The sequence below is a fragment of the Gymnogyps californianus genome, chromosome 3 (genome assembly GCF_018139145.2).
Source record: "Gymnogyps californianus isolate 813 chromosome 3, ASM1813914v2, whole genome shotgun sequence".
NCBI lineage: Eukaryota > Metazoa > Chordata > Aves > Accipitriformes > Cathartidae > Gymnogyps > Gymnogyps californianus.
Window position 1 is genome coordinate 97,788,934 of NC_059473.1, and position 12,676 is coordinate 97,801,609.

At 37.5% G+C, this 12,676-nt stretch overlaps 1 protein-coding gene across 1 annotated transcript in view; it reads left to right on the forward strand.

The window, feature by feature from the left end:
• EYS (eyes shut homolog) overlaps positions 1-12,676 on the forward strand; it is a 950,400-nt gene that overhangs the window by 119,710 nt on the left and 818,014 nt on the right. Inside the window, exon 10 of the mRNA XM_050893740.1 lies at positions 5,481-5,734. Coding sequence (XP_050749697.1) covers positions 5,481-5,734 — 254 coding nt within the window. The remainder of the gene's footprint in view (positions 1-5,480; positions 5,735-12,676) is intronic.

The following is a 12,676-nucleotide window of genomic DNA, read 5'->3' on the forward strand; positions in this document are numbered from 1 at the left end:
TTCTACACTTATCATAGCCCCAGGAAAGCCCAGCAAGAAGGACTGAGAACTGTTAGATTAAGACATTTGAAGAAGCTGTACTGTAGGATTTACCACTGTAAAAAAGGTCATGATAAACTAATATGTTTTTAAAATGTATTATTTAATCTATAGATATATCTCTGAGGTCAGCATTTCATGAGTTTTTATGCAGGAAAACTTCCCATTAAGAAGTCAGATTTGGTGTACAGTAAAGCTTGAATTGCCAATTCATTTTTCAGTATATCAATTTCAGCGTGTATAATTTAATCTTGAATTAATCTCACTAGGAAAGAGTAAAGCCTAACCTAGTAACACATTGTTAAATAAAATGCTTTAGAATATGAAACACTTCTTTGCATGGTGCCAGCAAGATTATGAACAGTAAATATAATTTAGATAATTTTTGAGTATCACAAAATTTAAAGCTTCTATTACTTTATTCATCCTTGATTTTTTCCATTTTCTGCCAGCTGGATAAATTAAGCTGTTTGATTAGACTATTTTTTAATATCTAATTTTCCATTTTCAAGTTTATTCATCCTATACTATATATGCAATTTGACTGCAGGACCTGGTTGGCAGTGCCATATAAAGTTAGTACTATGATATACACAGTTTTCTGTAGCAATAATAGGCTTCTTCCACTAGAGAAAGAGGAAAAATACTTTTCCTTGGTTTGCTACAGTTCCAGAAGGTAGGTGAATATATGTCGCAATTTCTCAGGGAATATCTCTGTAATAAGTTATAGAACAGCTTTTCTGCAGAGAATACAGATGCTTTCAAAAATCCGAAGTGAAACTAAATAACCTTTCAGTCCATTTATACATGTGTGTGCAGTTCACGTTTCAACTAGACAACAAAATAATTAATACTGAGTAAATGCAGTTAATCTGCTTGGCCTACTATAATGAAAAAAATAACATTTATTAAAAAACAAAGTAGGGGGTTATACCATTGAAACCCAGCTCAGGCCACAGCAAGGCTGAGCCCCTGCACTGACGTGTCAGCACACAGCTGGGGCATCCCCCTGATGAGGGAAAAAAACATGTTTCCTGAGCTAGAGATTCACTTACAAAATAGAAATTCTGGTATTGTATATAGCTGTACACAAATTCTTTTTTAATTTATTGTAGAGAAGCAGTTCAGCTTTGCAGCAAATGAAAACTGCAAATCAATCCATGATTCAAAGCTTTTGATATCATGTTCAGTATTTTAGTGCTGCTGAAGTATTAATGCAAGGTCATATTCATTAAAATCTGATGTGGTGATGGTACTTTTCCTACTACAAGTGTAAAAGACTTAATTACTTAGAGATCATTGGTCTTGATATTATTTCTAAGACAGACAGGAAAAGATATTTGAAGTTCAGCTATGTCAGTGTTATACCAGCATAGCGTTCAACAAAACTGCGTTCAAGACCCATTTCAAAGATTGACTTAGAGATGAAATGATAACATCTATTAAAAATGTTAACAATCTTATAAAAATGTTAAAACTACAAATAAATGCAGTCAAATGCTGATATCCAAAGCCCACAGAACTGCACTTACATTATTAGACATTAAATTTAAGAAATATGCACAGTACAATCCATATCTGCTTTGTACCTAGTACTGTTGAATATATAATGCATTAAAGTGGTAACTATTATACGTCAATGCTGTTAAATTAACAAAAAATGCACCAAACTTAAAGATCTGACTAGTTTAGACTTTTACTTCATAAAAATGGCCCGTTTTTATTAAAAAACGGAAACATTGTAAAGTACAGATTTTAAATAAAGACTATTACTAACTTATTCATTTAGATCTATTTCAGCCTTCCTTTGTAGATTTTGCATATATGTTGTTATGTACTAAAGTTATTTGTAAACATGCCATTAGAATTTGAGGTACATTATTATAAATTATGTTTATATGGAATTTATTGAACTTCTAGATCTTATCACCTCTAAACCTCAGTCTGGATTATAAACAATAAATTAATGATTCTTAGATATTTTAATCCTCAACACACAGTAAGAAATTAACTTGTTATTAAGAGGACTAGAATACTCCTGTTTGCATTAATGTACGCGTTTGGCAAACACTAACAGAACTAGACCTCTTTCTGCACCATTAGTTCATAGTTTTACATTGTTTTGGGCCACTGCCACAGATTTGGGCTTGACTAGCTGTGTAACCCAGCCACTTTGTTTCACATAACATGAAGATTCAGTTGTAAAGTCTTTTTCTAATCATATTTACACTGAAGAAAAAAAAACACAACAGCTTCTGTATATTCAAGAAAGCAGTAATATATACTTAATAGCTAAACCAAGCAAACTTTTCACACTGAAGTGAAAAGAGAAAACTTCATGATTTTGTTTTATTTTTCCTGAGCAATAATATGAAATGAAGAGTCTAAAAAAAATGAGAGCTTAATTTATCTGCTGCAGGAGATGAGCCATATTAAATTGAAAGACATTCAGTTATAATTTCACCAGGAAAAACAAAGGACATTCCATTCTTAGTTGTTTTAGATTTCTTCAGACACTGAAGCACTGAAAATTACAATACTCATAACATCATTGCTTGTAGAATGGAATCAGAAGCATGAAACTGAAACTATAAGATTCTCCATTACATCTGTTTCTGTGCAGTTCTTCTGTGGTCTCTGAAGATAAGCTACACAACTAGTAATAATAAGGAAATGATAGAAAATTCCTTCTCTTTATCCTCTCTTTCTTGTTAAGGAGAGCTGTAAGTTAAATATTCTATTCAATATTACTGATAAGAGCCACGTTTTCAAAGAATGATTGAATAGTTGCATTTTCACAAAGCACACACTAATCATTACTGTAAAAAAATATATTTTTTGACTACAGAATAGTTAACCAAGGAAATAAAGTGATTAACTGCACCAGAAAAATTAATATGACTGTTTGTTGTTTCCATACTGAAGTTTTACTGCTGGTGGATTCAGAAACCGTGCAGCTAAAGGTAACTAAAAGTGCACGTGCTTTGCATGTTTATGCATAATGAAATTTTATGTAAATCAACATTTACATTTAGCTGTAAAGCAACTGTATGAGATGATTTGTGTGAACTTCATTCCTTTAAAAAGTGAGAAACAGAATCAGCTGGAGCTCTCAAGAGGAGGGGCAAGATTTCTTCTTTGCTAAAGAGTGACTGAGGCTGGAAGAGAGAATACAGTAGCTATACCTACTTGAGTAGGTACTGCAGTGCAGTTGCAACGGATCTGCAAAGCAAAAATGGCGGTGCTGAAGAACTCCCAACCACACTATACAAGATACGGAGGGTTTACTTCAAGCAAGCTCTATTTTGGTCCATGGACTAAAAGCCCATTAGCAGTTGGTGTGCATTAGCTGTACTCCAAGAAGCACATCTACTGATTTAGTTTCAACTGAAATAAATCAATTTTACATGCTCTGGTACTGCTCTGCAGTGTGATACAAAACACCGCAGTTTGGAACGGCCAGGAAATTCATCATAAAAGTTTTGTCCTCTTGTGATCTAAAACGGTTATAGAGATGCACCTTGAGACACAAGGGAGCACAAAGCGAGGCCTCAGGTATTATGAAAAAATTTCCTAGGGATCAAGAAGACACAAAATTGACAAAAGTCCGACTGGGAAGCCTGGACCTTCCTGCAAGGAGCCAGTGGAAAGGAAAGCAGCTGATATTTGTTTATATACATATAAAAAATAATAATTGTGGCTCAATCACTTGGTGATTTTGCTGTTTAAAGAATTAACCATTCTATTTTCTAATAGTACCTGGCTTTTCCATAGATTAAAAGCCTTTTAATTATAAGAAAATTACTAAACTATCTCTAAACTCAGTCCACTATAGAGTTCCACATAACAGCCAACAATATCTCCTTATAATGATACCTTCTTTACTGTAGGCTTCTTTTAGTCGCAACATGAAAGGGAAAAATCACCTAATTTTCGATGTGCTCTGAAGCTACTCTTGAACTTGCAGCACTGCACTACTGTCCACAGATTACCTTGGGAGGAAAACAAACAAAGAAAAAATTAATTGGATTAAGCACTAGGAGCTATTCATTTTATACATATCCCTCTTCCCGCTTCCTTTTTCTTCAGAAGTATTTCATTTGTATTACGATAGATGGAGCTCCCATGGTATTCCACCCTTCTCGATCTCTGGTTTATACATAGACAAAGTTCTTTGATCTTTCACATTCTTTCTTGCCCAGAAGAATTGCAGGTAAAATTAGAGCCTAACCGAACAGAGAACAAAGTATACCAGTGATGGATATGGTTATAATTTCCTTAGTCCAAAAGTTATATTGCAAAAAACTGTTGTGAAATGACATTCAAAATAGCTACCATCATGCTATCTTTTATAGGATCCTTTTTGTACACAGAATCTTACATGGGGTCTTTTTCCTACTGACTTACAATTATCCTGTTGCATATTTGATAGGGATATATAAATATCTAAGTGGAAATTTCCACAAGTCTAACATAAAAACGCAGGAATAATAAGCAAGGACCGAAGCAAACAGCGACATGAACATTCACTTCTGTTAAAAATAAAGAGAAAAATATCCTCTCTGCCAGATGGATCAGTAGGGAAAACTGTTATAATCAAGGCTTCCTTAACGTGTTAGTTCTTTCCAGCTTCTAGATAACATCTCTATGGATTAAGAATATGTAATATTATTGTAAGGTTATCCCCTCCCATGTGAAGAGACCTCTAGACATGATAAGGAGAGGATCAATCAAAGAAAATATTGCCAAGTACAAGGGATTTTCTAATTTTATGAGATGTGGATCAGCTATGAGATAATCCAGCTTTGTTTTCATTCACATATTAAAAAAAAAAAATTGGGAGAAAAGGAAGCATGAAAAAGTAATCTCCAGTCTTATACAATTTATATGTCGTCCTACATTGTGGGAAAAAAATATCCTGCTCAATTTCTATGAAATTGTATAGGTTGTTATTTTTTTTCAGTTACAGACAGAAATTGCAACCTTTGTTTCTAATGATAAAGCATTTTTATACTGATTATATGTCCAGAGCAAGCAGGATGTAATATTGTTTTTTCTCTTAGTGATATCATAGCAAGCAACTAATAATTTTCAAAAAAGAAATTATTAAAATGCATAATACTCATAGTTTATACCAGTTTTCTATTTGAATATTGTCATTGGAAGCTTGCTATTAAAAGCTACATAGCAACTAGTTTGTCTGATCTAAATAGCTAAGATTTTGATTATCGGGCAGTTCCATTTAATTATTACAAGCAGTCTATGTGAAACAAAGTTACTTAGTGACTAATTAAAGGTAAAGAAAGAAGATTGAAGAAAATTGCAATTCATTTGTGAGTAGTTCAAAGTGAAAATATTCTTAACATTATTAGTCATTATTGACCTATATATTCAAGACTGGTGGTTTTGGGGTTTTTTTTTTCCTCTCATTTCAATAACAGGTGCATGTGTCCCCTTGGTTACACTGGCATATTTTGTGAACTTGATATAGACAATTGCATTGGAAACCAGTGCTCTGAATACGGCTTCTGTCAAGACCACTTGCATAATTACAGCTGTAACTGTGTGCCTGGATATGAAGGACCTTTCTGTGAAGTTGAAATTAATGAATGCTCAAGTTCACCTTGCAAAAATGGAGCTACCTGTATGGATTTAATTGGCCACTTTTCATGTCATTGTGCTGCTGGGTTCAAAGGTAAGTTTTCTCTTTTGAAATGCCTTGTGCTACAAATGTGATTGTCCAATTCTATGTAAGCAATGTTTATATGATTGTTTAATAACATTTGTATATATATAAAAATATGCATATATTTGTGTGTTTGTATGACTTACAAGAGTTTTAACTGAATTAGCACGGAAACTCTTAGATTGTGTCTCCTAATTGTTCCTCAGCTGACCTTTCCTCCACTAAATGTACAATTCTGAGCATGAGTTTTGATGCCGTTGGCAAAAAAATTGATCAAGTTCCAAAACACAATTTCAATTGTATTATTTTAATTTCACTGTTATGCAGTCTTAGGTGTCATGGATTTAGTCACACACAGGCTGATAAGAACAAATGTTTTGGTACAGAACAGGAAAATGAAGCATGAGGAGGAATGAGATCAGCAGTATCATCTATCTGCATGTATGGAATATAAACAGCTATATTTGAGTGAGTTGTTCAGACTCCCCTTCTACTCAGCAGAGACAGGGCACCTGCCTATCTTAGACATCTGTTCTAGGATGAGACGGGCTGTAGATTTCTGCATTGGGTTAGATGAATCCCACACAAGCTGATAATGTGATTCCTTTTTGTCCTAATTCTCTGTTTTGTGTGAATACCCTGATACTCAGACTGTGTGTAGGAGGCAGAAAATAATTTTGGATTCAGCAATACTGAAGTGTTGCATTCCCGGCCTTTAGTCTATATCATCGAGCACAAGCATTAATGCTCTGAATGCTTCTCTATCTTTATTGACAATCTGTGGTATACTACCACTAACAAAGACAAAAATAAATAGTATAGTATGCACAGTGTCATCTGTATTAACTAATCATTAATTTACAGCTTATTCTTCCAAGTTGCTGAGGGCTCTTGCTGCAATTCAGGGAGCATGCGTAGTACTAGATTTGTAAGTCCCAGTTAAACCACTGAGATAACACATGTATTTGGATCTTTCTGGGTCATTGCCAAAGTGCTGAGCTATTAAGTAATTATAACTTCAGGGCTAATATTTCATTATAAATTCTGGCTAGCTACACTTACTTTTAACATTTCAAGCACTAACATTTTTAATTTCAAATATGTTTATATTCATTTACATATATACAAACATTTATGTATGTGATATACATTTGCAGATTTGTTGTCCTCAATTTGAGTATATAATTTCTTGGTCATTTGAATACACATTTAATAAAAGATGATATTTCCTCTTCATGATTATTTATTAATAAATGTGTAACAAAACAGAGGATTGTCCCTGAGGTGGCTTAAATTCCATTAAGATAGCACAACCGAATATCTGACTACAAGCGAAGAGAAAAAAATACTTGGCTCACATGTACAAAACCTAACATAATATATTTCCATTTCGCTGCTGAAGCTTCAACCCTTATTTTGTACTTTGCTGGTCTTCATGGAGGACTTCAACCACCCCAATATCTACTGCAGGGACAATACAGCGGGGTGTAGGATCTGCCTGGAAGAGTCCAATGGGATAAAGCCCCGGAGTGAAGAGGGGTCCAAGAAAGCCTAGCGCCTCCTCCAAGCTCTAGAGTGGTTCATCTCAAAGAGCAGGAAGTCAGGCAAAAATGCCAGGAGGCCTGCATGGACGATCAAGGAGGTCCTGGCCAAACTCAAACACAAAAAAGGAAACATACAAAGGGGGGAAGCAAGGACAGGTAACCTGGGAGGAAACACAGAAACATTATCTGAGCATGCAGTGACAAGGTTAGGAAAGCCAAAGCCCAAATGCAGTTGAATCTGACAAGGGATGTGAAAGACAACAAGGGCTTCTACAAGTACATAGGTGACAGAGGGAAGAGTAGGGAAAATGTGGGCCGATTCCTCAATGAGATGGGACGTTGATGACACTGGACATGGAAAAGTTTGAGGTACTGAATGCCACCTTTGCCTCAGTCTGTGCTAGTAAGACTGTCCTTCAGAAATCCAACAACCTGGAGACCAGAAGGAAAGTCTGGAGCAAGGAAGACATACCCTTGGTGGAAGAGGCTCGGGTCAGGAAATACTTAGGCAAACTGGATATACATAAGTCCATGGGCCCTGATGGGATGCACCCACAAATGCTGCGGGAGCTGGCAGATGTCATTGCGAGGTCACTGTCGATAAACTTTAATTGATCATGGTGATTAGGAGAAATGCCTGAAGACTGGAGGAAAGCAAATGTCACTGCTATCTTCAAGAAGGGCAAAAAAGACGACCTGGAGAACTACAGGCAGGTCAGCCTCGCCTTGATCCCTATGAAGGTGATGGAGCAGCTAATCCTGGAAACCATGAATGACAAGAAAATCATCTGGAGTAGTCAGCATGGATTCACCAAGGGTTATTCATGCTTGACCAACTCTATAAACTTCTACAATGAAATGACTGGCTTGGTAGATGAGAGGAGAGCAGTGTATATTGTCTACCTTGACATTAGCAAGGCTTTTGGAACTGTTTCTGACAACATCCTCATGAAAAAGCTGATGAAGTATGGGCTGAATGAGCAGACAGTGAGATGAACTGAAAACTGGATAAACAACCAGGCCCAGAGGGTGGTGATCAGTGGCACAAAGTCAAGTTGGAGGCCAGTAACCAACAGTGCACCCCAGGGGTCAATAGTGGGTCCAGTCCTGTTTAACTTCTTCATTAATGATCTGGCTGATGGGGCAGAGTGTACCCTCAGCAAGTTTGCAGAAGACACAAAAATGGGAGGAGTGGCTGATACACCAGGGGGCTGCGCTGCCATCCAGAGGGATCTCGACAGGCTGGAGAAATGGGCTGACATTAATCTCACGAAGTCCAAGAAAGAGAAGTGCGAAGTCCTGCACCTGGGGAGGCATAACCCCAAGCACCAGTACATGCTGGAGGCTGACCAACTGGAAAGCAGCTTTGCAGAGAAGAACCTGGGGGTCCTGGTGGACATCAGGTTGAATGTGAGCCAGGAATGTGCCCTTGCGACAAAGAAGGCAAATGCCTGGGCTGTATTAGGAGGTGTTTTGCCAGCAGGTCAAGGGAAGTGATGCTTCCCCTCTACTCAGCACTGGTACTGAGGCCACACCTGGAGTACTGTGTCCAGTTCTGGGTTCCCCAGTATAAGAGACATGGACATACTGTATGCTGGACATACTGGAGAGAGTCCAGCAAAGGGCCACTAAAATGATTAACAGACTGGACCATCTCTCCTATGAGGAAAGACTGAGAAAGCTGAGCCTGGAGAAGAAAAGGCTCAGGGGAGGGATCTCATCCATGTATATAAATACCTAAAGGGAGGGTGCAAAGAAGATGGAGCTGGGCTCTCTTCAGTGGTGCCCAGTGACAGGACCAGATGCAATGGGCAAACTGAAACACAGGCAGGAGGTGCTGTCTGAACATCAGAAAATACTTTTTTACTGTGAGGATGACTGAACACTGGCACAGGTTGGCCACGGAGGTTGTGGAGTCTCCATCCTTGGAGATATTCAAAAGCCAGGTGGACATGGTCCTGGGAAACTGGCTCTAGGTGTTCCTGCTTGAGCAGGGGATTGGACAAGACGACCTCCAGAGGTCACCTCCAACCTCAATCATTCTATGACTCTGTGAACACGAGGACTTGCTCATATAAATGATATAATGATATACTACTTTTTTTATTTTATCACCCAATGAGGTATTATATAATAGCATTCCCATAGAAGCAAATTCAAAGAAAAAAGAAATTTCACAATATTACTCATTTAGCGTAACTCGTTATCACAGGTACTGAATATATTGAATTCTGATTTTTCAGAGAGTATAAACCACAAACAATTAATAAAAGGCTGTTTAAACTTATAAAAATGTTATCACTACCCTAGCAATTCCATTTTCCTATAGTCTCCGAGGGTTTATGATCCTGGGATATTTTCCAACACAGAACAGATTTGAGGTTCGGTCATAACTGCACGTTATGAATCAGTGAAGAGTATCTCAGTGTAATACTAAAAAACCACATTCATTCTTATCTCATTTCTTTTTGTGTGTGTGTTCATTATGTCATTTATCTGTAATTCAATTTTTTCACATATTCAAATGTACTTCATTTTTGTTCATAAATAGTAAATTCACTTTCAGATGAAATATCAAAGGCAATAGTAAATAAACTAAAGAGTAAAACAGAAGTTATTGTTGCTCAGGACTCTGTGTGTCTTTGGGGAACTATCATACTTTGTGTACTAGGATTCTTAGATTTGCAAATAAGCCATGAGTTCCCAGTCACCAACTTGGTTTCTCTCCTGCTAATAAATGAATCCCTGGGTACTCTTTCATATAACATTAGAATCAGTTTTTATTTCAGAAGCAAAATTTTACATAGACAACTCATAGCTGTCTCCTCTGTCTAGATGACTGATTGATCTGATGTCTATCAGCATTTCTCAAATGCTTTACATTCTATTAGCTAGGGATTCCTTAGGCACTGTAATGGGATTTGTCAACATGAAAAGCATGATCTGATTTGGTAAAAAACAAGTTCATAAAAAATCCGAGGCTTGGGTATTTGCACAGTAAAAACAAATACTTTATAACATCATGTACCACAGTCTTTCCTTTTGAACTTTAAATGTACTTGTGATGGAAACTTTAATATGGAGACATTTTGTAGATGTCTGGAGTACTCTCCACTGCCTACAAGAGAATTTGGCCTATGTCAAACTTGCAAGTTTGCACTATGATCTTTAAAATTTGACTAAATAATTTTTTCAAAAAAATTATCTCATCCTTTTGATCATGTGATGACCCTCTATATTGTCCTCTCTTGGCTCAGTTCTTCATATACAACATAATTCTGGTCACCTTCAAAATCTTTCCCAGCCTATCCCTTCTTCCATATCTTTGTGTTAACTCTATCTCAAAACATCAATGTTCAACATCAAATGATTCCAGCTTTCATGACGACTGGTATTTCTAAACGAATACCACTATGCTTCATTTCTGGTTTAAAAGAAGCTCTTCTTGGAAGTATTTGAAAAAAAGCTGTCTTTATCCAAACACATCCTTCATTAAAACTCTTGTTTGTTTAGATGCCTACAAAAATGCGAGGACAGCTGCTGAGAACTCTTAAGTAGACAGGCAATATTGCTTCATTGGTTTCTTTTGAGGGTTTCTATCTATATGATATTGACTATATAGTTAATATTTGGAAAACCTTTTTATTCTGAATATATACTGTATCTCACATAGCAAGACACTGATCCATCATTGCTTTACCCATGTGTAAGTAACAAATAACCAGTATTAAGGCTCATCACCAATGTAGGCCTTCCAACGGCTTTTTGAGATTGACATTAATATATTCTGTATATGATGCTCTTCAGCATTTCTCTTCAGTATTCCTTTTTTTGTCCAAAAGAGGAAAATGGCATGTGGACATTTTTAATATCATTCTATTACTTTAAATTTCTGTGCTTTGTTTTTACTTTTTTTTTCCGCAAATACATCAGACAAGTCCATGTAACATTGGGAGTCTATCTGAGGAAGTATTTAAGTGTTTGTACTTTCAGTAAGTTATTCTTTGGTTTTAAATTGTTTGGATGTTTTTTAAATAGTTTCACCCCTCTGTGATAGATGTGAACAGTATATCCTTGATACCATTAAGAAAAAAAAATCTTGAAGGAAAATACATGAAGTTGTGTGAAAACCAATCCTTTTTGGCACAAGTCAGTTTAGGAACACTTAACTCCTTCTAAAAATGAAGTCTAGAACAGCTGATGGACACCCTAATACATAATGAAGATTGACCTTGTTAACAGGGAGCAGCAAGAGCAAGGCTGCTCCATGAGGGGAGCCATGAACCAGGATCCAGTGCAGGCAGTGCCATCGCTAAGCAGGGCACAGTCCTGCAGCATCTAAACAGGGCAGGCAGAGCCAGGGACTGGTAACAGGGTCCTTCACAAGCCCCAGGCATTGCAAGCAATGGACCAGGTTCAGAGTCTGTCCATGGAAGCAAGTTAGAAGCGGCAGGAGACAGGACCAGAGACAGGACCAGAGATCAAGTTATAAGGTACATACAAGGGGTCCATCCGAAGTGAAAAATTACTTACAGCATGGGCTGAAGTCCATTCTTGAGACAGGGCCAGAGGTAGAACTGGAAACAGGCACATTACAGAATAGCTCAGGTCAGGTCTGGGTGCCTACAGCTGAGTAGAGATGAGCTGAAACGGAGCTTGTTGGACAACGGGCAGGGTGTGTGGGAAGGTCCCAGGCGGGGCTGCTCAGGGCAATTAGGGCCCATTAGTATTCTCAGGGCCCTGATATCTGCTTATCTTAGCAGGGTCACCTGAAATTATGAAATTATTATTTCTTCTGCACAAGGGAAGGCAATTGGGTTCAGATGGTTTGTTCACACACCCTTTCTGCATTTGAAATACCTGCTTCCATTTCCATTCATACATTTCCTATTTTAATAGGGCAAGGCCATCCTGTGAGCACAGCTCATGTCTGCTCCCACATCTCCACCACCAAACTGGGCTGGGCTGGGCTGGGCGTGTGGCTCAGGGCATTGGGCAGTGCAGCGCAGCCTCCACAGGGGCTTTGGCTGGCTTGTTCTGCTAGGGGAGACTGATTATCCTTGGCACTCTGTGCCAATGCAGCCTGCCTGTCAGATGTACGGTGTAATCCCATGGAGAGAGACGAGCTGGGCTCTTGGCAGTTTACAGCTGAAAAGCCACAGGCTTTCTCTGAGTTAAAACTCTTTCAGAGAAGCTAAGCCAGTGAAGTGGTTTAAGACAACATCATATAAATCACTTTCAATCTGGAATAAGCGTTCACAGAAAGGTTTACAGTGTATGAAGTAAATAAAAAATAAAATTATTTTGGATTTTCAACTACTGCAATTTCTTACACAGAAAAGACCTTCAATAAAAGAAAAAAAATGACCAAGTGCGTCGAACAACAAAGTTGAGAAAGGGAAATGTC